Source organism: Marmota monax, unplaced genomic scaffold (assembly GCF_021218885.2).
Source record: "Marmota monax isolate L192 unplaced genomic scaffold, Marmota_monax_Labrador192_F-V1.1 WCK01_AAM20220418_F8-fsc00022, whole genome shotgun sequence".
In the NCBI taxonomy this organism is placed as follows: domain Eukaryota; kingdom Metazoa; phylum Chordata; class Mammalia; order Rodentia; family Sciuridae; genus Marmota; species Marmota monax.
Window position 1 is genome coordinate 25,323,595 of NW_026695215.1, and position 23,926 is coordinate 25,347,520.

The 23,926-nt window shown below is 53.7% G+C and overlaps 3 protein-coding genes across 6 annotated transcripts; 1 reads left to right on the plus strand and 2 right to left on the minus strand.

Annotated features, from left to right (window-relative positions):
- Positions 1-362: 362 nt before the first annotated feature.
- Positions 363-10,983, plus strand: Pcbp4 (poly(rC) binding protein 4). Of its 3 annotated transcripts, none has more exons than XM_046431504.2 (13): positions 363-538; positions 6,867-7,023; positions 7,410-7,433; positions 7,545-7,577; positions 7,807-7,923; positions 8,151-8,282; positions 8,443-8,571; positions 8,818-8,892; positions 9,063-9,107; positions 9,184-9,247; positions 9,368-9,420; positions 9,508-9,677; positions 10,288-10,983. In XM_046431504.2, the coding sequence occupies exons 2-13, from the start codon at positions 6,943-6,945 to the stop codon at positions 10,352-10,354; spliced, it is 990 nt and encodes a 329-aa protein (XP_046287460.1). In that variant the 5' UTR covers positions 363-538; positions 6,867-6,942; the 3' UTR covers positions 10,355-10,983. The 3 variants fall into 3 exon arrangements, with proteins under 3 accessions (XP_046287460.1, XP_046287459.1, XP_046287461.1); XM_046431503.2 differs by having other exon boundaries at positions 364-538; positions 10,091-10,983; XM_046431505.2 differs by lacking the exon at positions 363-538 and having other exon boundaries at positions 6,975-7,023; positions 7,812-7,923; positions 10,091-10,983.
- Positions 10,974-13,059, minus strand: Gpr62 (G protein-coupled receptor 62). The gene has a single exon (XM_046431512.2). The coding sequence runs from the start codon at positions 12,759-12,761 to the stop codon at positions 11,670-11,672; it is 1,092 nt and encodes a 363-aa protein (XP_046287468.1). The 5' UTR covers positions 12,762-13,059; the 3' UTR covers positions 10,974-11,669.
- Positions 13,060-16,887: 3,828 nt separating this feature from the next.
- On the minus strand, positions 16,888-23,879 carry Parp3 (poly(ADP-ribose) polymerase family member 3). 2 transcript variants are annotated; one of them, XM_046431515.2, is made up of 12 exons: positions 23,448-23,879; positions 23,112-23,167; positions 22,424-22,610; positions 21,745-21,870; positions 21,369-21,557; positions 21,034-21,166; positions 20,721-20,947; positions 20,308-20,457; positions 20,026-20,112; positions 19,617-19,794; positions 18,400-18,555; positions 16,888-17,968 (listed from the first exon to the last, which is right to left on the minus strand). In XM_046431515.2, exons 3-12 carry the CDS (start codon positions 22,601-22,603, stop codon positions 17,799-17,801), a joined length of 1,596 nt encoding a protein of 531 aa, XP_046287471.1. In that variant the 5' UTR covers positions 22,604-22,610; positions 23,112-23,167; positions 23,448-23,879; the 3' UTR covers positions 16,888-17,798. The 2 variants fall into 2 exon arrangements, with proteins under 2 accessions (XP_046287471.1, XP_046287470.1); XM_046431514.2 differs by lacking the exon at positions 23,112-23,167 and having other exon boundaries at positions 23,448-23,877.
- Between the last annotated feature and the right edge of the window lie 47 nt (positions 23,880-23,926).

The window sequence follows — 23,926 nt, forward strand, 5'->3', positions numbered from 1 at the left end:
GACGAGTGCAGGGGCCGGAATCGAGGATGCAGGGGGCTCAGCAGATACGCGGGGTCGGAAGGACTGGCCGGGTGGGAGCTGAGGGGCTCCAGGGCCTGGCGCAGTGTGGGGGGCGCGGGGGGGACCGTGGCTGGGTACCACACTTCAAGCTGGACCCCCTGCTCCGCCACGGCCGAGGGCTCTGGGAGCTGCGGGGGAAGGGTCGCCAGAGCCCTCCCGGAAGCGGCCGCCGCTCGGGGCGCACCGCGGCGCGCGGGGCGGGGCGGGCGGCTGCGGCACTGGGGCGGCTGGGGCGGGCCCGCCGCGCTGTAATCGGATCCGGGGAGGGGGCGGGGAGGGGCCGGGCCAGGCGGGCCGGGGGGTGGGGGGGGCGCGGAGCCGGGCTCCGGGCCGGCCGGGCTCCGCGCCTGTCAAACCCCTCATTGTTCGCAGCTGATGTCACTCGCAGTTGTGAGCGGCCGCCTCTCCCGGGGACAATGTGGGACTGAGCGGCCCAGCCGCCGCGCCGCCGCCGCCGCCGCAGGACAGCCCCAGCGAGGTAGGGCGCGGGCCGGGCGGGGCACGGCGGGCAGCGAAGTTTGGGGGTTCGGCTGGGGGCGGGGAGTTGATGCCCGAGTACGTGGGTTGGGGTCCTGGGAGACTGCGAGGAGCACGTTCCTTGCCCCATAGGGCTGAGGCCTGCACAGGTGGGGGGCACTGGTCTGCCAGGAGAGCCCCCAGCACCAGGCAGGGGCTTCCTGGACCTTAGGTACCAGATTTGAGGCCCCATCCCTTTCGCGCTTTTTGTCCTTTAAGCCTGCCCTGTGTTGGGGGTTCTTTCCACATCTGCCATTCTCCTGCAGCTCCTGGCTTGCACACACCCCTTCCCATTCTCTGCAGTCCTCAGAGAACCAGACACAGACCTCCAGGCCAAGGGTGTATGCAGATGGTAGTTGAGGGTAAAAGTGGTCCCTCCTGCTCTATTCCTATTCAACTCCTAGGTTCTGACCTAGCTTCTTGTTTGGGGTCCTGGGGGGTGGGGGGTCTCTGTTACTCACTTCAGCCTGGCGCTTCTGCCTGCCTGGCCTGGGGAGGGAGGTGCCTGCCTCTTCACTCCCCTATCCCAGGACCGCCATCTTGAGACCTGTGGCACCCAGGGCCCCGCCCCACCCCAACACCCAAGGGAGTGGTCTTCAAGGGGATGTACCCTAAGCCAGTTGCATCCCCTGTTCCCAGAATATGGGGCTCTGGGTCCACAACAAGCCAAAGATGATCACCTTCTTGCTGGACCAACAGGACTTGTGTCACTAGGGCTCCCCCTTCCCCCACAAAGAGCTCTTAGACCCCAGGCACTCCCCAGGGGCTGAGATCTAGCCCTTGGGGTCACCCTCATGGCCTCAGGACCAGTACCTGGTACCCTATTGTTTCCCCATCTGAAGATCTCCTAACCTCTCCAGGAACTGGAACCCCTTCAACTTGCAAGGCACCCCCATCCCTGCCCCCACCCCCTAGCCTTCATCAGCATGCAGGCTCAGACTGCCCAAACACAAGGGGATTGTTCTCCTTGCATGCCCAGGGTGGGGGGCTGGGAGCAGGCGGCCCACACACCCTGGCAGGCCCAGGCCGTGGGGAGGCTGACTTGCCCCACCCTGTGTCCCCAGACAGGCTCTGTCCACTTACCCTACTCCCATCACTGCCTCTCTCCTCCAGTCTCCATCACCATTGCCCAGTGGCACCAACCTCTTGAGGAATGAGCACTGAGCTGCCCAGGTGGACCCCGGGTTCTCCCAGTCTGCCAGTTGTGGCATGTAGTCTTACAAACAATTCCCTTATATTCTGGACCTCAGGTTCTTCTCTTGATTGGTGAAGCCTTTCTAGTTGTGATAGGCTGAACCCAACTCAGTTCTGTGAAACCTATCCCATGCTCTAGTGCTTCTTGCAACCCCCCTTCTTGGGTGACCTATTCTGATTCCCTAGAAATCTCAAAACACAGTCCAAATTCTTCATTCCAGCAACATGCCCAGGGAGTCTCTAGACCCCCCCCCCAAAAAAAAAAAAAGCAGGAGTAGGGACTATTGGGTGCTGAGAAAGAACTGAGAATCCTATCCAGGTAGAGCCTGGCTCTCTGCCCATGTGGCTAGTCCTTCAACCCTGGGTCCTTAGGTGAGCCTCATGGTCTCTAGCGATCTCAGGCCCTGTGAGCCCTAACAATTCTGCCTGTATTCTGAGCCTGGTCCTGTCTCAAATTTCTTATCCTCCTGGATCTCTCAGGGTAGTGGAAGGACGGGCTCTGAAATGCTCAACTGGGATTCCTTTGAGTTACAGCCATATCTTTGGGGGCACAGAGGCCTGAGTGTGTCTCATCTGACTTGGAAGGTTGGGGAAGGCTCCACAGAGGAGGTGGCATTTGGGAAGGATTTTGATAGAGAGTGAGGAGGATGGGCCTTTCAAACTGGGATCATCAGCCTGGGCAAAGGCCCAGAGGCCTGGAGGTGGTAGGAGGTGGTTCTGCAGCCTGACCTGTATGGGGGATGGGGTAGAGATGAGACAAGAAGAGTTAGCAGGGGATGGACCATGAAGGGCCTTGATTGCCGCCTGTCCATGGGTTTACTCCTTGGGTTCTGGGAATCGTGGCTACTGAGCGGCAGAGAAAGTGCGCTGTCTTTAGCATGGAGAATGGAAGCCAGAGACCTTTCTCAATTTGAGCGAGATCATGCAGGAGTGGGTACCAGTGAGTGGTGCTGTGGCATTTCTCCTGAGCCCTATCTGGTTTCCCTTGGTTGTGAAGACTCTTTGGGGGCTATCTAATGATGCCCTGAGGAGGGGAGGCTGTAGCATTTATAGCTTCTGATAAGGGGACCTTATCAGAGGTCCCCTTTCCAAGCTCCTCCTTCTTTACTTTGTCTATGAAATAGACCCAAAGCAAGAAACCAGAGTCTGGAGCTTATAGACCCCAGGCTGCTCTCTTATACTCCCCTTCTCCCTCCAAAGGGAGACTGAAAGGCTGAGGCTGGGCCCATGGTCTGAGGGGCAGTTTTTGTGGTGGTCTAGCTAATCAGCAAGGGTGAGCATCCCTCAATTAGGCTACAGGCAGGGGAGCTAGTAGCCCTCCATGCTGACCCCCTGCCCCCTGCCCAGTGTCCACCTCCTGCCACACCCTGCCTTGCCTGATGCTCTGAGCCATTCCCTAGCATCACTGGGTGTGGCCCGCATGACTGCTTTTGGAATAGAAGTAAGCTGCTAGGTTGGGAGCTGGGAGAGCTGAGGGAGAAATTGAGGGATGTGAGGTGGGGAATAAAGCTGAGACTGGATCCCCCTTTCTCTCATCCAGGTGGGTCCACAGGCCCCAACTGGTCCAGATACTCTGGCCAGAAGAGACAAGGGAATCCCCAAGGGGTGGGCCAGTCTACTTGAGTTGCCTAGCCCCAGGAGCCCTCCCCTCCCCCGGATTGTTCTTGCTCCAGAACAAAGCCAGGGTGGACACTTGATCCCTGCATGTGGGGGGAGCTGGCTAAGCCCCCGGCCCTTTGATTGGGCAGCTGTCATGGGAGAGAGACAGCTGGGGGGGAGGGGCAGGAAGGGGGCAGCCACCATCGCTTACACAGCTGTCACCCCCCCACACCCCTTCCAGCCTGAGTGGCAGGAAGCCAGGGACAGAAGGAGTGGGCACCAGGTCTGGGGAGGGGGCCTGGGGAGCAGGAGGGAAAGCCCGAGGTCAGAGGCCTGATCTGAGCTGGATATGTTCTGCCAGGGAGCCCTGCTGACCAGAGGAGGCTGGGCACCCTCAGAGGTGAGCTGGAGGTCAGTGTGGCATGATGTGTGGCTGCCACGTGGGTGGCCCAGCAGAGACCCAAGACCCACCAGACTGGAGCAGCAAGTAACTCGCTAGAGTCCCAGGGAGGGCAGGGGAGCCAGTAAAGCTTAACGGGGCTGCTTATTTTTAGGGCCATAGGAGAATAATCTGAAAGACATAGATCAGGATCCCTTGTTCTCTCTGAAAGACAGGAAAGATCTTGAGGGTCTCTCAGAACAGAAAGGACACAAAGAAACCAGCAAGTCTCCCCTATCCCATCCCCCAAACATAGTACAGGTGGGTAAACTGAGGTCCTGAGATCAGGGGAAGGCTGGGCCAAGGTCACCAGTTGAATTTAGGGCAGTGAGTCTCTGTTGCAGACCCAGGTGTCTTTTTCATGGCAGGAGCTCCAGTTCTGGCCAGGTTCCAGCCCTCCTGCCCTGTTTTTCCTGGGGCTACAAGAGGTGATGAGACGGTACGGGGACAGTGTCATTTCTCCCAAACGATACCACCCCAAAGAGATCCCTTTGCCCCACCCCCAAATTCTGGAGTTCAGGACTGTTTCTTTGGACTACCTGTCAGTCCTCTCCAAACAAGACCCACTAGCCACTAGCCACTGTCCACTAGCCAGGCAGGGGTATCTGAGACAACCAAAGCCTGCAATCCCACCCTGAAAAGCCCGACCTCCAGAAAGAGGACTAGCAGACCTAGATGAGAGCAACCTGAAAGGGGACACACATGGGGCCTGATTCAGGCCTGTGCTAGCAGGTAGGACCCTGCTAGTCTCTTAATTCCCCTTCTCTCTGTGACCTTGGGCAGGTTAAGACCCTCTTTAGGTATCAGGTTCCTCTTCTGTGCAGCGAATTCATCTCAGATCACCAGGATGTTTGAGCACCTTCTCTGGCCCAGCTCTGAACTGAGTCCCAGGGGACACAAGCAGAAGGTGGCAGCCTTGGCTCCTGCTCTAAGGGGCTCCCAGGCTTGGCTGCCCAGGGAGACAGAAACCAAGCACGTCATCACAGTGCTTTGATGCGGGAAGTGCAGGCAGCCAGGGGAATGTCTAGCAAGGGCAGCCAGCATGAGGTTGGCCAGGATGTCCAGAGAGCACAGTCCCTGCGTCTACTGCTGATCTCTACCCTTTGGTGAGCCTGTGGCAGAACTCAAATGGAAGGAGGAGCAGGTGCCTAGGGAAATGAGCCGGGGAACAGAGCTGTCATCCTCATTTTGTATAGATGAGAAAAAGGATACTGCATGCCGTACAGTGGCTTGCTCAGGTTTCCTGAGAAAAAACAGGCGGAGAGCCCCACTTCCCACTTCCCACCTATGCTCCACTAGTGCGAGGGGAGTTTAGAAGAGGGCCTTGGACAGAGCTCTGTGCCCTTGACCCTTATGTTAGAATGGGACAGGGGGCTGAGGAGAAAGATATCAAGAGGCCTTCCAGGTGCTCCATATCCAGTATACTCATCCTTTGCCCCCATAGTCTTCCAGGCAGAAGAAATTTGTAGGGGGAGGGCTTAGTCTGGGCCCAGACTTGGCATCAGTTGGTCCCACTCCCTGTCTTTCATGTGTTTTGGTCCCTCAGTGAGCTCCTCATCAAAAGCTGAACCTTGGAGAGAGATAGCTTCTGAAGAAGGATTTCTAAGCAGGATTAAGTTCAGGATTAAATTGAGGCATGAAAAGGGGTCGGGTGGGGAGGGTTGGTGGCTGAGCTAATCCCAGTAGCTAATCTCAGGCTCCACCTTCCTCCATCAGTTAATGGCCTTGACATTCTTGCGGCCCACCAAATACCTTTCTTACCAAGTACAGTCCCAAGGAAACATCATCTGTTTTATAAGTGAGGAAACAGACCCCAGAATTCAAAACGAGTTTTTTGTGATACGGTAGAAAGCGTTCAAGGCAGGGAATGCGGCCAGCCTGGATGTTTCTTGCCTTCTGTGCCCAGGGCCATTCTCCACAAATAGGAAAGGGACTGGAAACACTGTTGTGCCGACTGCTGACCAACCCCCGCCCCTACTGAGTGCTGAGTGCATCCTGCACAGAGCTATCTGCATGGAGCCTCAACTCTAGTGACCTCTAGTAGATGGGACGCCTCTGGGGGTGGCCTTTGCCAGACAGGGGGAAGGAAGGGCAAGAGGGCTAGAGCCTCACCACCCACCTGGCCACCCTTCCTTCAAGATCTCCATTGTCTGCATCAGCTTACTCTCCAGCTGCTGCTTTGCACAAAAGCCAGTGGGCTCTGGCCTCATCCTGCCAGGGTGAGGAGAGGAGCCATAGTTGGGCCTTTGGTGTCCATCTGACTCCATTCTTGTCTTGTTTGCAGGAGGTGGGCAATATAATTGGGAAGGGAGGTGCCCAGTTCTCCTCCTTTTATTTAAAGTTAAACTTTCAACCTTAATTCCACCTTCAAGATCCTATCCACAGGGATCTTCTCTTTCAGGGAAGAGGCTGCCTTTTTTTGATTCTCATAAGTTTCCTAGTTAATTCCTCTTTTTTTTGGGGGGGGGGGTGCTGAGGATAGAACCTAGAGCCTCAGGCATGCTAGTCAAGCACTCAGTCACAGCCCCAGCCTTCCTCTAATATATGAGAGAAATGGGGTACTTTGTGAATGCACTTATCTCATTTTAATTCTCATAACTTGAGAGTAAAAATTCATATCCCTTTTGAAGTTGGGGAAGTTGAGGCCCAGAAGGATTAAATGACCTATTACACAGCTAGCAAGACACACAAAGCACACTGGTCAGATACTGGTTTGATATTAGGGATTGAATCCAGGGGTATTTTACCACTGAGCTACACTCTAGCTCTTTAATTTCTTTCTTTTTTTTTTTTAGCTTGAGACAGGGTCTTGCTAAGTTACTTAGGGGCTCACCAAGTTGCTGAGGCTGGCCTTGAACTTGTGATCTTCCTGCCTCAGTTTTCCAAGTCACTGAGATTACAGGCATGTACCACTATACTCAGCCAGGGACATTTACAAATCAAGGTTTATTCTATCTCCCTTTTCTGGAACTAGTCTGGCTCTGGGGTCCCTGTGTAAGGGCAGGGGCAGGGTGAACTGGGCTACTCTCTGAAACCCCTTCTTCATTGCCTCTGCCAGAGCCGGCCAGGCCACAACGTGAACGTGGACGTGGACGCACTCCCTGGCTACTGTGGCCCCAGCCCCGCCTGACAGGATGAGCAGCTCAGATGCGGGGCTGGAGGAGGAGCCAGAGCTTAGCATCACCCTCACACTGCGGATGCTGATGCACGGGAAGGTGAGTGGGTGGGGCTGCCAAGGCTTGGGACTGTTGGAGGCAAGGCAGGGCAAAGCTGGGCCAAAGCAAATGTGATCTCAGGAATCTTGTCTTCTGTGGATCCCCTGTCTGAGGGAGGGGAGGAGGCATCCTTGAGACACTGGTGTCCATCTAACTGTATTCTTTTTTTTTTTTTTGGTATGGGGATTTAACCCAGGGGCTCGATCACTGAGCCACATCCTTTTAAAAAAATATTTTAGAGAGACAGTCTAAGTTGCTTAGGGCCTCACTAAAATGCTGAGGCTGACTTTGAACTCATGATCCTCCTGCTTCAGCTTCATCAAGCCAGTGTGATTACATGCGTGTGCCACTGTGCCTGGCTAACTATATTCTTGTCTTGTTTGCAGGAGGTGGGCAGCATAATTGGGAAGGTAGGTGCCTAGTTCTGCTCTTTACGTCCTTTTCAACCTGAGGCCTCAGCCCAGGGTAGGAGGCCATGACCACTCTGGCTAAGAGCAATTATCTTGCTTTGTCTCCCACAGAAGGGCGAGACTGTAAAGCGAATCCGGGAACAGGTGAGGATGGAGTTTGGGGGAGGAATACAGGGTACTTGATATGGAAGGGAGGGGAGACCCCTGTCCCATCTGCTCCCTGAACCATTCCATCTTCAATGACCAGTGAGTGCCTGAGAGGGTGGTGGCCTCCAGGCTTGGCTGGAGATTGGTGATTTGGACAGGCAGAAAGATTCCTGGCCCCAGAGTGGGGAAGGTACCCTGCTGCCCAGTATTTGTCCTGTACCCGCAGAGCAGTGCCCGGATCACCATCTCTGAGGGCTCCTGCCCTGAACGTATCACCACCATCACTGGGTCTACAGCAGCTGTCTTCCATGCAGTCTCCATGATTGCTTTTAAGCTGGATGAGGTCTGTGGATGGCTGGGTGGGAGTCCAAGGGTGGTTCCCTGGGAGAAACTTGACTCCTACTCAAGATAGTAGCAATGAATGGGAGGGAAGGTCAAGCCCAGGGCAGTGTTCCCTTGGAGGAGGACTGGGGAGGGTTACCTCCTTATGCCTCAGCAGAACAGGGCGTGATGAGGGTTGGAAGGAGTAGTGGGAGTGTGTGTGGCCAATCCACCATCTCCCTGCTCTAGGACCTTTGTGCTGCTCCTGCAAATGGTGGCAATGTCTCCAGACCTCCGGTGACCCTGCGCCTTGTCATCCCTGCCAGCCAGTGTGGCTCACTGATTGGGAAGGCTGGCACCAAGATCAAGGAAATCCGAGAGGTGAGGGAAGAAGGATGCCACCTAGAGGGAGTTCCCACCCTCTAATAGTGAGAGGGGAGCTGGGCTTATGGTTTCATTCCCTCTGGGGAGCTCTGAGGCTGGGCAGCCCTTCTCTGGGCTATCAGAGTAGCCAGACATAGCCCCTGCTTTCTATTTGCAGACTACAGGTGCCCAAGTGCAAGTGGCAGGGGATCTGCTCCCCAATTCCACAGAGCGTGCTGTCACTGTGTCCGGGGTGCCTGATGCCATCATTCTGTGTGTGCGCCAGATCTGCGCTGTCATCCTGGAGGTGCTGCCTGTGATCAGGGAGGGGGGCAGGAGATGGGCCCTGGGCCTTCTTTGTCGGGTACCCCAAAGCCCATGCCTGTGATAGCAGATGGGGCAGAGCAGGGCTTCAGGGATGGAGTCTGAGCTCCAGAGTGTAGGGATGCATTTATCTGGGGGTCATGGGAAGGGCCTTGAGGCCACTGGGCATTTAGAGAGAGAACTGGGGCCTGAGAGGATTCTGACAGAGTCTCCCATTTGTGCCTTCTAGTCCCCACCCAAAGGAGCCACTATCCCCTATCATCCGAGCCTCTCTCTAGGTACTGTCCTTCTCTCTGCCAACCAGGTAAGGGGAACAGCGGGAGGGACAGGAAGAATTACTGAAGAAGGGGATCAAGATGGAGGGAGGGGGTGGAAAAGGGAATTGGGTATCTGAGGAGATGGGGAGGAGTGGTCCTGCCCAGCTGCCCTGGCTTGTCGCAGTAACCACCTTTTAACATCACTTTGTCCCCTCAGGGCTTTTCTGTCCAGGGTCAGTATGGAGCTGTGACTCCTGCTGAGGTAAGTGACCTACAGCCCAAGCACGCCTTCCTAAATCAAGCCTCCTCTAACCTCTGACCCCTCTTTTTTGGCATAGGTCACCAAGCTCCAGCAGCTCTCGGGCCATGCAGTCCCCTTTGCCTCACCCAGTGTGGTGCCAGGTAAGCAGCCTCTGCACAAGGAGGCAGGGGCAGATCCCAGGAGGCGAGGCAGCCCCCTAGAATGGAAATGGGGGCCCTGAGAGACCTAGAACCACACTCAGTCTCTCTTCTCCACCTTAGGACTGGATCCTGGCGCACAGACCAGCTCACAGGAGTTCTTGGTTCCCAATGACGTGAGCAGGGGATGGGGTGGCTGGAGGATGGGTAAAGGATCTGGGAATCCGACCTTTGCCCAGGGTTAAATTCTGCCTCTTCCTTAGCTGATTGGCTGTGTGATCGGGCGTCAGGGCAGCAAGATCAGTGAGATCCGGCAGATGTCAGGGGCACACATCAAGATAGGGAACCAAGCCGAGGGTGCTGGTGAGCGGCACGTGACCATCACTGGCTCGCCAGTCTCTATCGCCTTGGCTCAGTACCTCATCACTGCCTGGTGAGCATGGGGTGGGCAGCGGGGTGATTGTAAGTGGGGAGGGGAGAGCGGACCCCCTTTCCTTCTGGACTGATCCTCTGCCTTCCCTAACATCCTTCCCTTTCCTCATGGTATTCTACCTAAGTCACCCATGTTGCCTCATCTTTTTCCTCTGTATCCATCTCTCATATCCTCTTTCTCCACTGCTCTTTTCCCTGGACCTTTGGTCACCCCATTTCTGCTCTCTCCCCGTACTATATCTGCTTGTCCTTTCTGCCCTCCTCACCTTTCCACCTTGCCCATCTTCCTCCCAAACACATTCAACCTGTCTCTTCTCTCCTGTCCTTTGGCTAATCTAATGCCATAATCTACCGTCATTACTCCTGTCTCATTTCCACTTTCCCTTCATCTCCCCTCTATATCCCTCTCTCCAGTCTAGAGACGGCCAAGTCTACCTCTGGGGGGACGCCTGGCTCAGCCCCCGCAGACCTGCCCGCCCCCTTCTCGCCGCCCCTGACGGCCCTGCCCACAGCTCCCCCAGGCCTGCTGGGCACACCCTATGCCATCTCCCTCTCCAACTTCATCGGTCTCAAGCCTGTGCCCTTCTTGGCTCTACCACCTGCTTCCCCAGGGCCACCCCCGGGTTTGGCAGCCTACACTGCCAAGATGGCAGCGGCCAATGGGAGCAAGAAAGCTGAGCGGCAGAAATTCTCCCCCTACTGAGGCCAGCTGAGGCACAAGCGGGGGCAGGCAGGACCACAGGCAGGGGGCTGCCTCCGCATCCTACCTGCCCATGGAGACTCCACCCTGGGGTCCCAAACACCGCTAATGCCAGACGCATGGATGCACCCCCTACCCTGCCCTGGTCTTTGGAGTTCCCCCTCTTGGAGAGGGGGCAGTTTCTGGCCCAGGGTTCTGGGAGCTATGGCAGCCCCAGGACAGGAGGCAGTACCCCTTCAGCTCTGTGCTTGGATTCAGGGAGCAGCCAGGGGCCTCCCTAGTGCTCCACCAGGGAGGGTGGTCACCCATGTACTCTCAACCCTTAGGGCTTCCTGGCCTACTGCCCCACTGTAGGAATCAGGGAGGAGGGCTGAGGGTTGGCTGGGGCCATGTTTCTCTCCACCTCCCTGCAGATTCCTGCTGCTTCCACTGATCTCCTTTTGACTGGAATGGACTGGTTGGGCTTGTCAGGGGGCAACCCAAAGAGGCGACTCTGCCGGGTAGCTGGGGGAGTGGCCTGGGGGCAGGGGCCCAGTTCTCAGCAGCAGACACTCTGTACAGTTTTTTCAATCCCTGTTTTTGAATAAATATTCTCAGCGACCAGAAAGCTGTGAAATACTGGTGTTGGGGTGGCAAAACCTCCAGAAAATGGGTATAGCTGAAGCCCCAGAGGACCTCCCATCTGTGAATCCACCAGCCCCAGTTGGGCCACAGCCCCTTTCACATGCCAGTTCTGGGATTCCAAGACTCTTTGGTGTGGGTCATGTTGTCCATGACACCGAATTGATCCAGTTGTTCTCTGGGCATTTTAGAAGCAGATAGAAGAGTTTCAGTGGCTCTGTCCAGACTTCTTGCTGCACACATCAGGGCAGTCCTAAGTTTCTCTATTGGTTTCTTTTGCTGTAGATGTAACTTACACCTGCCCTGTTTGGTCCATCACTTTGGCTGGAAGCCCTTAGGATTCTCTTCTTTGTGACCCTGCCCACTCTTTCTCCTCCCTGGACCTGGAGATATCCATGAATCCCACAGCCTACAGTGGAGGGCGCCTTAGAAATGGTACAGGGTACAAAGGGGGAAACTGAAGCCTTAGGGAGGGTAGGTTTGGGCATAAGGCCATGCAATGTTGGGTCCCAACCCAGGATTCCAGAGAAGCCTCTGGGCCTTGCCAAACTGTAGACAATCTTCTCTTCATGTTCCAGAGCTGAAAGTCCAAGCAAGGCACCTGCTTTGACTTGTGCAGGGGGCTGGATGGGCCCCCTCTAATCCTATTCTTTCTCCAGCTTAGGAGTGTTCTCAGGTGGCCTCTGGCATGCTTGGACTCTGTCCTCCTGCCAATTCCCTGGCAGGATCTGGTGCCTCAGAAGGGCCTAGGGCAGGGCCCTGTGGGGCTCCCTGGAGACGTTGCAAGAGTGCCCGCGGTTGCCAGGCGTGCAAAGTGCAGGTTCCAGGGGTCCGGGGCAACGCACAGCGGGTGAGGCGACCCAGAGTCAAACGGATGGGGCGCTGCAGCAGGCCATACAGAAAGGGGTGTGCCGCGAAGGCCGAGTACGCTACCCAGGTGACAGCCGCCTCAGCCTCTGCGGCCCGCGCCGCAGGCGCCAGGCACGCGCAACCATAAGGCAGCCAGCAGGCTGCAAATTGGCCCACGGCCAACGCCGGGGCTAGGGCCGCCTTGCCCCCAGGCAGGCGAGGCCGGAGGGGTGGCAAGAAGGAGAGGCGGCTGTCCAGAGAGTCAGAGCGCAGCCGGGACACGCGCGCGGGTCTCGGGGGCCTCAGGGCTGCGCGGCGGGCCACCAGAAAGATGCTGCTGTAGGCGCCAAGCAGCAGGAGCGCTGGCAGCGCGAAGGCCAGCAGCGCCCAGAGCGGCCGGAAGGGCCCGAGGCCACCGACCAGGACCGAGCAGCGAGCTGGGGCAGGGGGCGGTGCGGGAGGCGGCCCGAGGAGGGAGAGCGCCCCCAGGAGCCCGGCTACCGCCCACACGGCGGTAAGGACAAGCCCCGGCGGCGGCCACACGCCTGGCCGCAGCGGGTGCACTATGAAGCGGTAGCGCGCTAGGCCGAGCGCGGCCACACCGAGCGTGCAGGCGGGCAGCAGCGCTGCGGAGAGGAAGCGCGCAGCGCGGCACGGCTCAGGCCCCAGGCGCACGTGGCCCAGCCCGGGCGGTGGTGCGGCCAGCAGGCCGAGCGGCATGATGGAAGCGGCTGCCAGCAGGTCCACGATGCACAGGTGCACCAGGTAGAGCGCGTCTTGTAGTCCTGGAGTGCGCAGCACCACGACCAGCAGCGCACCGTTGCCCAGCAGTGCCCCCACCTCCACGAGAACCGCCAGGATCAAACCCACCGAACCTGCGATTTCTGTGGCGTTCAGCCCTGTGGTGTTGGCCATTTGAGCGCTCAGGCTTCACCTGTGTTGGTATGCGGAGAGCAAATTCGAGCCTCCAGCTCCAGGATTCCCATCACCTGTCCCTTCTTTGCTCCTCCGGCCCCTCACTTCATAGGCCGCCCAGAAGGTGGCCTCGACGCCCAGGCTGCCATCCTCTTGGGGGCTTGGCCGGCCTCATGGAGGGGTGCAAGGCTAAGTCGGCCGGCTCTCTCCCCCTGCCCCAGCCCAGATCCAGCAACTCAGCTTCTGTCGGAGATGGTACTGGCTGTCACTCTGATGTTGCACTTTGGAGACAGAGCTGGCAAGGGAGGGGCAGGGCCTGGTGCCAGCCCCCTGGGTCCTAGCAGCTGCCAGCTGGTGGCTGGAGGCTCTGCTGTGAAAGCGCCTGAGGGTGCCTGTTGGGGCGGGTATGGGGGAGGCACAGCAGGTGTGTAGATTTGGAGGCAACCAGACTTTGTTCTGCCTTTCCCAGGGATGGGAAGTGGGGGTAATCAGATCAGTTGATCCATATACTGAAAGAAACTGAGGTACCAGTCAGAAAAACGGGAGTAGGAAGACTCTTATGTATGCTCTGGCTCCTGGAAGGGCTAGTTCTCTCAGAAATCTTGTTGGAAAGGTCCCAGGGTATAGTATGTAGTAAGTGCTCAGGTAATAGGATCTAGGTATAGAATAGGCGTTCCATGACATTGAGTGGAATAAATGAGAGGAGGCCTTGGCAGGCAACTGCTGGTTGTTTTTTGAGTGATATTAAGTAAATCTTGAGCTCTACTTAATTTTTCACAATGATATGGGGATAGAAATCCTGCAATTACCTTTTGTGTGGGATAGGGCAAATGAGAAAATATATTGATATTGATGGAAACCCAGGTTCTTACTGTGTGAAATGGGAGGAAATCTGGAGTTGGGGAAGAATGGATGGACTCAGTTACTAAACTGGAATTGAGGGCTGAGGATATAGCTCAGTTGGTAGAGTGCTTGCCTTGCATGCATAAGGCCCAGGGTTCAATCCCCAGCACCACACACACATACACACAGAAAAAAAAAACAAACCCAAAAAAACCCTAAATTGGAATTGGAAAAATAGATATTTTGTAAGTTCTGAGCCATGTTTGCCAAAAGGACTGAAAAGCAATGACACCCCAGTATCAAGGAGCACATTTATTTCCCAGGTCTCCAATTCTAAACACCATTGCCTGCTCCAGAGAGCCAAGTCTCCTTGGAGAAATGGCTAATTCCAGATTTGTACAAGATGAACCTGGAACATCCTGTGATGCTAAAAAGTAAGAAAATGCTCAAAAGATGACAGGAGCACGCAAGGGAACTTCTGACCAAATCTGGACAATTTGAAAATCAAAATAAATAATGATAGTAATGGATTAAAATCCATTGGATAAGGTAAGAATCCATGAATCAGTACTAATAAGGAAAGAAAGAGCCAGGCATGGTAATATCACCTATAATCCCAGTTCTTGGGAGGACTAAGCAGGAGGATCAAAAATTTGAGGCCAGCCAGGGCAACTTAATGAGACCCTTTTCTTTCTTCCTTCTCCCTCCCCTTCCCCTTCCCCTCTCCTTCCCTCCCTCCATCCCTCCCTCCTTTCCTCTCTTCCTTTCTTCTTTCTTGAATCCAGGGGTGCTTAACCACTGAGCCACATCCCCAGCCCTTTTTATACTTTTTTAAATTAAAAAAGAACTTTTTTGTAGTTGTAGATGGATTGAATGCATTTGTTTATTTAAAAATTTTTTTTTAGTTGTAGTTGGATAACGATATCTTTATTTATTTTTATGTGGTGCTGAGGATCCAACCCAGTGGCTCACACATGCGAGGCGGGTGCTCTACCACTGAGCTATAGCCCTAGCCCTTGTTTATTTTTATTTTTATGTGGTGCTGAGGATTGAACCCAGTGCCTCACACTCTGGCAAGCGCTCTGCCACTGAGCTATAGCCCCAGCCCCTTTTTAAAAATTTGAGGCAGGATTTCAGTAAATTGGTTGCAGAAGCTGGCTTTGAACTCGAAATCCTCCTCCCTCAGCCTCCTGAGCTGCTGGGCTTACAAGCATGTGCCTCCACACCCAGTTTAGTGAGACACTTTTCAAGATAAAACATATTTTTAAAAGGGATGGGGGCCCGGGCACAGTGGTACACGCTTGTAATCCCAGAAGCTGGGGAGGCTGAGGCAGGAGGAGTGCAGTTCAAAGTCAACTTTAGCAATTTAGCAAGGCACTAAGCAATTTAGCAAGACCCTGTCTCTAAATAAATTATAAAAAAGGGCTGGGGATGTGGCTCAGTGGTCAAGTGGTTAAGTGCCCTTGGGTTCAATACCTGATACAAAAAACAAGGGGTGGGGGTGGGGAAGTAGCTCTATGGTAGAGTGTCAGTAGATTCAATTCCTAGTACTGCCAAAAGAAATTTAAAATGAAAAAGGAAAAATGGAAAGGAGAAAATAAGTATAAAATAAACAATGGAGCTCAGTAACTTCTATTTGTAACCATCTTAGTAAAAATTGAGTCAGGTGATTGAGTTCAAGTAAATATTATTGATGGATGCTGAAGTTTGTGGGTGACAGTTGAAGAGGAATGGATATTTATAGCTCACATTTCCCCCAAAGATGACTGGCTAATTACAAAGGGCATAAGTGGCAGTTTTACAGTGGAGAAACTTGGTGGATATGCCTCAATGAAGTGATTAAATTTAATTAATGTCTCCAAGAAAAGGACATGTCCCTCCTGATATAATTCTCAGAAGGCACATCATTTTATGTAGTTTCCTGCCCATGAAATACCTGAATCTACTAAGGACAAAACTTTAGAGAAACTCAAATTTTAAGATATATTATATGAAACATCTTGCCTACACTCTTTGAGATTGTCAATAATGTCAGTTATAAAAGAAAAATAGGACTGAGGAAAAACTTTGGATTAATGGACACTAAAGAGACACAAGAAGGCAGTGGCGCATACCTGTAATCCCAGTGACTTGGGAGGCTGAGACAGGAGGATCCTAAGTTCAAAGCCAGCCTCAGCAACGGTGAGGTGCTAATCAACTCAGTGAGACCCTGCCTCTAAGTAAAATTCAAAATAGGGGTTGAGTACCCCTGTGTTTAATCCCCGGTACCAAAAAAAATAAAAAATAAAAATAGTAACAAAATAAAGAGACATAAGAGTTGAATACAGGCATGACCCTAGACTGGGTTTTGACCTGCTCTCCAGCACCAGTATCACCTAGGGGTAGGGTCACCTGGGGTGATAACTGCTATTGCTTTCATGATTACAGAGCTACTCCCCTCCAACAGATGCATAACTTGTTTGCAATATCCAGAGATGAGACACACTGGGACATCTGATGCTAAGACATGAAGAGTGCTTGATTCACCTGGCAATGTCTAGGGTAAAGGTTGGAATCACAAGGTGGGTCCCTGAATGATAAACAATTTAGTTAGTGGTGAGGGTCCTTTTTGGAGACTCAATGATTAGAGGAGACAGAGTGTTTCAGTGTGGCCCCTGGGTGGGCTGGGATAAGTGTATGACCCATGTTAGCCCATGTGAGTGCCCACTCCTTGGAATAGAACTAGAGTTTCCATGTGCTGGGTCACCACAGAACGAAAGGAGGCCCAGGCCTGGAAAGTTGTGGCACAAACAAGCAGAGTCCAGAGGTTCATGTTTAATAAACTTGCCTGTGAACATCAGAATTTTAGCATATTGTGAGGAACATACCTATCAGATGTATAGACTAGGCCAGTGTGGATAGCCCTGATGTGTGTGGAATCTGGCCCACTCTCAGCCTGTCCCTCTAGCCACATAGCCTTCAATGGGCTGCTGCATTTGGGTCCCAGTAATGAATCCATCCCTACCCCTGCCTTGCCCATCACATTAGGAGGAAAAACTTGGGTCACAGCCATACCAAGGCTAACAGGGATTAGGGGAAAGGGGGTTCACTTTCTGGGACACAGGAGGGCCTGACAAGAAAGGGTGATTGAAGTAGTGGGCAATCTCACTAGTCCAAAGGAAATGAAATCAGTATGAACAGATGTCTGCATGCTTATGTTTATTGCAGTACTATTCACAATAGTCAAGATAAGGAACCAACCCAAGTGTCCATCAGTGGATGAATGAGCAAATAAAATGTGATATATACACATAACAGGATACTATTCTGCCTTAAAAAAAAAAAAAAAAAAAAGAGAAGGAAACCCTGTCATTTGCTACAACATGGATGAATTTGGAGGATGTGAAGCTAAGTGAGATAAGTCAGGCACAGAAAGACAAATACCAAGTGATCTAACTTACATATGGAATCTAAAAAAATTGAACTCATAGAAGTCAAAAGCTGGAGGGAAGAGAGGTTGGTAAGATGTGAGTCAAAGGATACAAAATTCACCTAGGAGGAATCAGTTCAAGAGATTGACTATAAAATCTATTATATAGGCACTGACAATGTATAGTCATTTTTTTGCTTAATGATGAGGACATGTACTCAGAAACACATCATTAGGTGATTTTGTGATTGTATGATTATTATGAGTGTGCTTATATAAACTAAGATGGCTACAATGTCACTAGGCAATATAATCTTATGGGGCCATTACAGTATATGCAGTTCACTGTTGACCAGAACATTATTATAGGGGACATGACTGTACTGTATTTTTTTTTTAAAGAGAGAGATAATTTTTTAAATATTTATTTTTTAGTTTTTGGTGGGCACAACATCTTTATTTTATTTTTATGTGGTGCTGAGGATCGAACCCAGGGCCCCGCGTGCTACCGCTTGAGCCACATCCCCAGCCCCCATACTGTATTTTTTCTGCGGGGGAGGGGTGCAGGTCTCACTATGTTACCCAGGCTGGCCTTGCACTCCTGGCTTCAAGCCATCCTCCTGCTTTAGCCTCCTGAGTAGCTGGAACTACAGGCCAGTGGGCCAGGCATGAATTATATTCTTGGGGGCTGTCGAGAAGGGGTGATATGGAGGTACCAGAGATGGGAGGAAGATTTAAGATCATGGTCCAGCCCCTAGCAGGACCTGGTAGACAGGGCAGGCAGCTCAGAGGTGAATTTCCAGCAGATAGCGTAGACGACACTGGCTCTCCTGGTAGATAAGGTACTCGCTCTGGCTAAAGTGGGAGCTGCTGAACTCTGGGCATTGCAGGGGCGGGCCCTGGGGCACTGCCACTCGCTGGCCATCCAGCTCCAGCTCAGTGTCCTGGGTTGGATCTGCAAGGCACAGAAAGGCTCATGGGTAACCCAGGGGTCACTGGCCCCTGGCCTTACCAGTTTGTCCTGTCCCCTACACTCCCCACTTCTGATACAGGGAAAACTCTGCTCATTCCCCTTGTACCCACCTCCAAGCCACTGTACAGGCTGGACTTTCTGCCTGGAATATCCTCCCCCATTTCTCTCTGGGAAACTCCTACTCCTACTTCAATGCTCAGTTACTGATACCACTTTTTAAAGCCCTCTCAGATGCCCAGGAAGATCTGTTGACAGTTGTTGGATGACGAAGTTAAGGACTCCAGTGAAGGAGGCTTCTTCTTTTTGTCCCTCTCCATAGTTCCCTCCTTCCTAAAAGTGTCCCAGTGCCCCACCTCAGCCCCTCCCCTATCCTCAGGCCTCTCTATTTTCCCAGGTGTGTGTGGGGGGCTCACCAGGCTCTGTGTGGCCTCGGGCGATGACACTGTCGAAGCCATTGGGTGGACACGTCAAGCTGGGATCATCGATGGTGATGTGGTACTCTTTACCCAGGGCCACCTCGCCCAGGAACATATAGCCCACTTGTTTGGACCCATAGCGCATAGGAGTAACTACAGGACATAGGGAGGCTCAGTGGGGAACAGCTCAGACCCCTGACTGACTCGTGGTTAGGGTACTTTCTGCTGACGTGTCAATGTTATCTTTGCTGGCTTTTTTTGTCCCTGCTCTTCTCTACCTCACCTGTTCCTCATTCCTTGTCCCCTGTTGCCTGTCTCTGTCTTCACCAAGTCAGTAAAGTCTTCCCAGTGACCAAACCCAGGGAGGCATCTTTCTCTCCCTGGTCTGCTCTGCTGATATTGCTGCTGGAATCTTTCAGACCCCACATGCTAGCTCTCCTGAGGCCCCCAGCCACTCTTTCTTAGGCTTCTCTGCCCTTCCAGTGGAACTCTTGGTGTTCAGCCCCATCTGTCCTGGGACAAATCCTTGCATCTCTTTCTCTTGGATGGGTGAGTGGTAGTGGCTTCCAATGATGCAGTCAGCCTGGTCTGGGGAGCCTGGCTGGGGAGGTCACTTCAGTGAGGACACCCCTGGACCCAAACTCAGAAGTCACTGGAGATACCTTTGACTCTCCCCAACATGCTGCTGCTCATCCCACCACCCACATATCCCTCTTCATGGATTCTCTCCCCTCCATCACCATAGCCCTTGGCAGGGTGCCCACCACATCTGGCCTGAGTGACAGCCCAGACTTCCTGCAGTCTCCAGCCTCTGCCACCTCCCCAGTGGCAGCCACTGAAATCCTGCAATGGACATATTCAACTTTTTTTCATTGCTCTCTGGAGAAGGCCCCCTTGATGGTCCTGCATCCCCAGCCCTTGGCTCCAACAGGCATTGCTTTGAGTTTCAGCATCAGAACGTGCCTGGAAATCTTGGCCTGTTGCAGCCTCGTCCCCCTGCCTCGAAGGTTCCTCTTTCACCCCTTGCAGGTCTGGTTGGTGCACTCATCCTATCTATCTCACCTCCACCAAGTGTCTCCTCTGAGGCTCTCCAAGCCTCAGGATGCCCCACTGAGCACTATGGTTAGTAACCCTTTAAAGGTTCCTCTCTCAGGTCCACCATGAGTTTCCAGTGGATAAAGACCGCCTTCACACCCACACAGGGCTTGACTCACCATAGCAAGCTGACTTGCTGTTCTCTGAGGCGAAGTAGATGCCCTTGCCAACACGGCCACCAGAATGTGGCATGATGCGGAGCCCACTGGTGAGGATAGCAGCCACCACGGCCACATTGGTGCCATGCCACAGCAGCCTTCGATTATCCAGCTTGGAGTGGGCCTGGAATCTATCTCCCTGGGTGTGGGGAGGGGTGGGAAATAGGAGAGGCCTGCCATGCAAGGACCCAGGTGCCTCTTCTGTTGTTTAGATGGTGTGACCAAGGCCTAGTCACCTCTGGTCACTCACACTTAGGCTGGCAGAAACTGGTCAGAGTTGCTTAGCCAGCTCACCAAGGGGCAGATAAGCCAAGGTTATCTCTCTAAGGGACAGGGTGGTGATGGGGAAAGGGCTGGGAGACTCTCTTACCTCTTTTTCTCGGTTCACTTTCCAAATGTTTTGCAGAACAGGGCATCTGTGTTTGTTGCCAGTCTGTTTTAAGTAGTTTTGTATTACCTGTGGGAGAGCAGAAGCTGGGTGCCAAGAAGGGTGGGAGACTCGAGGACCAACCCCTCTGATCCCTTTAGTCCCAGAGTTCTCCTTGGGTCTTAAGAACACAGGGAGAGGAGGCTGAAGGCCAGGTCTCCTCTGGGCACCTTGAGGGTAGCTGGGCAGAGGAAGAGGGATGGTGTTCTGCGGGGCCCAACCTACCTTGTAATCAGGAGCCTCAGAGTCCAGCAGCTGAAGATGACACTTGAGGAGCTGGTAGTCCTGGTCCAGAGGGTGTGGTACCTCTTCCACTTTCTCCTCCTCCCTAGGGGCTGCCTGCAGGGTCTGGGCCAGCTCGATGTCTGCCAGCACCTAAGATGATAGGCACTGGCAGCTTGTCTGCCCACTGGACCTCCAACCTCCCCCTCCTCTTCCACATGTCTGTTCCCAAAGCCACTGGACCTGTTGTCCACCTGTCCATCCCTACCCCCCATCTGTCTGGCCTTCCCCTGTCCCTCAGCCTGCCCACTGTAGTCCATCCCACTGGACTTTCCTCAACCCTCTGTCCCCCACATCTCTTTCCCAGTCTGTCCGTTTGGTGTCCCCCTCCTGCCTGCCCACCTGCTAACCCTTACCAGCAGCATGTCCTTCTTAGCTTGAAGAAGCTCAAGGGAGTTGATGGGCGGGGGCCGGATGCGACCGAAGTTGTGTGGGATAACAGTGTAGAAGTGGGAGGAGAGCTCCTCCAGGCTTTGGCTACCATCCGTAGGGGCTTTCAAGGCCACCTCCAGTGCCTCCAAGGCCTCAAAACCTCGTGCAATCTGCTGTTTGCTCAGTTTTCCCAGGGGCATCTTCTTCAGATCTGGGGGAATGGGAGAATGGGGGGACTCAGCCTGGCAGCCCTGTCATCCCAGGGCTCTGCCACCCTGCATGACCCCTCACCCTCACCCAGGTTCATGAGGGTCATGGCATTCTTGAACATCTCCTTGCTGAAGATGTTGGTGATGAGCTTCTGGGTTGCAGGGTCCAGGGAGCAGGGTTTCACTTGCTTAGTCACAATCCTTAGTGGGCCTCCATCCACCTGAGGACAGAGGGCCCGTTAGTCAGGAGCAGCTGCCCTTGAAGCAGGTCATGGCATTAGACAGAGACTGGCCAGACACAGAGGCCAGAGAGGGAGGTTGGTGCCTGAGGTTGCATAGTTGGAAAGTGACAAAGCCCCACAGCTGGTCCAACCAGTCTCCTTCCTCTACCCAGAGCCCACCCACCCTTCTCAGCCTCTTTACCTTCACCACGGCCTCCGGAGTCTCGTCCTCTCCCTGTACTTCGATAAGTGTGTACTTGCCAGGGTGGGCCACAAAGTGGTCTCGCTCTGCCCAGTTGTTCTTAGTCTTCTCCCGAAATTTCTTCTCAAAGTCCTTTTTGGCATCTTCTAGGCAGGTGAAGTTGTTGATCTTTGACTGGCCCACCTCTCCCTGCAAGTGACAGCCTTCAGGGGTGTGTCCACCATAAATGTTTGCTCACCTCTATGTTAAGCCAGGCCTTGTGTTAAGTACCCCTGGAGCCTTGGAGGTGAAGGGAGACAGTCAGCAGCTGTGGCCTTCTGGGGACCCTGGGGAGCATGTGTTGATCAGGAAGAGATGGGGACGAAGGGACACTTACCACCCGGCCCCAGCGGTTCCAGCAGAAAAACTTGCCACCCTCTTCCAGTAGCTGGATGATGTAGAACTTGTTGTTGTTTCTTCCGATGTTGGTCTGGTTCAGGGTGCAGTCATAGTCTTCATGCACCTGAGCAGAGGCAAGTGGAGGAGGGTGCTGACTGGGGCTGGATGGGGTGCCTGGTTGAACACCAAGAGGGGGTCTGATGAGAACAGGAGTCTGATTGCTTTGGGGCATCAGAGGCAGCCTTGTCCTGGAGCTGGAGGAACCATGTCTCTGCATTCAGGGATGCTCTTTGAAAACACATGGCTAAGCCCTGGCATGGGGGTGGGGAGTTCTGGAAGGACATAGCTCTGCCCCAAGTAGCAGAGTTCAAGGGGGGACATGGCTCTGCCCTGAGGGCTGATTTGAAGGGATATGGGTGAGTCCTTGGAACATGGAAGGAGTCAGAGCCCTTTCTTGAGTGTGGTGGGAGAAGCCTCCTGGGGGTCTGATGGGCAGACATTGACCTCTCTTGACCTAATGGGATACAGCCCTGACCTCTGTGGTCTTGGGAAAATGTAGCTTTGCTCTGAAACTTACTTGGGCCTTGAGTTACCTGGCCAGAGCTCAGCTCCCAAGGAGGAGGGGTGTAATTGTATTTAGAAGGAGCAGGCTCCAGTTGACTAGGGATGTAGCTCACCTGGGTCCCGGCGTTGCTGCTGAGTGGACAAGTGGAGTCCACGCGGATTACACGCTTCTCTTTGGGTGCAGCCCTGAGGGCCTCAGCCACGGAGCAGAAGTTGTCTTCCTCTCCTGTCCCTTGACGTCCCTTCTTCTTGGGACTCTCAGTCTGCTTCACAGCCTTTCGTTTTGGAGCCATGGTTGTCCTGGAGCACAGGAGGTCTTTAGGCTTCCATGGTCTCTGTCCACTACCCAACCTCACAGCACAGCCTGGCCCACCATGACCTTGCCCTTTGGGGGCCTCTTATTACTCCCCACTATCTATATTTCTAGTCTGAACCCAAACCAGCTCTCTGGGCCTCACACATGCCCCTTCCTTCAGTTATAAGAACAAGGTCAGGACTTGTCCAGTTTGCTTGCTCTGGCCAAGGAACAGGTTGGTTTCCTACTCTCTCTAGTTCTTCAGTATGTCCTGAGGTTGTACAGAAGTGAAAGGAGAATCTCCCCCTCCCACTTCTGGGCTCCACCCTGTTCAGAACACTCCTTCCTGTCAGCAAGTTAGACTTGGCATGGTTGCTGGGCTGAGTCACTGAGCTATGGGGGAGAGTGGGCATCGGCAGCTGGAGGATGGACAGCACTCCTTGGATCAAATCTCCCTCTAGAGCTTGGGCCCCATTGATGCAGAAGCCTTTTCCTAACATACTTACAGAGTTCTGGGCTGGGCACAGAGCGCACACCTGTAGTCCCAGCAGCTCTGGAGAGGCTGAGACAGGGGAATCATAAGTTCAAAGCCAGCCTCAGCAAAAAGCAAGGCACTAAGCAACTCAGTGAGACCCTGTCTCTAAATAAAATACAAAATAGGACTGAGGATGTGGCTCAGTGGTTGAGTGTCCCTGGGTTCAATCCCCAGTACCAAAAAAAAAAAAAAAAAAAAAAGAGTTCTGGGGTGCCACCCAAAGTCTAGATCAGTGGCTCTGAATTACCAAGGATCAGGGGCCAGTTCTACCCACCCTGTCCTGCCCTACCCTGCAGAGGATACTCACCGAAGACAAACAGGAACCTGGGAGAAGTGGCTGCCACCAAGCCTGGTATTGGGAACACTTTGTGAACTTCCCTCGGCAGTCTCAGCAACCCTCTGTGGACCTTAGGTTTGACTTATGGAGGGACTTCCCAGCAATCACCACGAAGGGGGGAAGTAGGGTGGTGTAGAATTCCAGGGCCACCAGTGGGATGAGTCAGAGGCTGGGCAGGCTGAAGTCGGTGGCCTGTCCCACGGATGAGGGGGACACTGATATGGACCCATCCAAGGCCCAAGAGACTGGCACGCTCTTAACGCTGCTCGTCCAGCCTGGGGCATGCAGCACATATCGACCAGTTTTCCCAGTGTCTTGGTCCGGGGTATGGGCAATGCCTTCCACCGCCTGGATAGCCCCCTGTTTTCTAGAGCCAAGCTAGTTTACTCTTGCCTCCACACTCGAAGGGGAGGAGTCACGCAGAAACCCTCATCTCTGGCGCCCCCCAG

Coding starts and splice junctions, on each gene's coding strand:
- Gpr62 (XM_046431512.2), bottom strand. CDS start 12,761: ATGGCCAACACCACAGGGCTGAACGCCACAGAAATCGCAGGTTCGGTG.
- Parp3 (XM_046431515.2), bottom strand. CDS start 22,603: ATGGCTCCAAAACGAAAGGCTGTGAAGCAGACTGAGAGTCCCAAGAAG. Junction 21,871..22,423: donor GCAGCAACGCCGGGACCCAG/GTGAGCTACATC, acceptor GCCTCTGCTCAG/GTGCATGAAGACTATGACTG. Junction 21,167..21,368: donor CTCCGGAGGCCGTGGTGAAG/GTAAAGAGGCTG, acceptor CTCTGTCCTCAG/GTGGATGGAGGCCCACTAAG.
- Pcbp4 (XM_046431503.2), top strand. CDS start 6,943: ATGAGCAGCTCAGATGCGGGGCTGGAGGAGGAGCCAGAGCTTAGCATC. Junction 7,924..8,150: donor TTGCTTTTAAGCTGGATGAG/GTCTGTGGATGG, acceptor TCCCTGCTCTAG/GACCTTTGTGCTGCTCCTGC. Junction 9,108..9,183: donor GAGCTGTGACTCCTGCTGAG/GTAAGTGACCTA, acceptor TTTTTGGCATAG/GTCACCAAGCTCCAGCAGCT.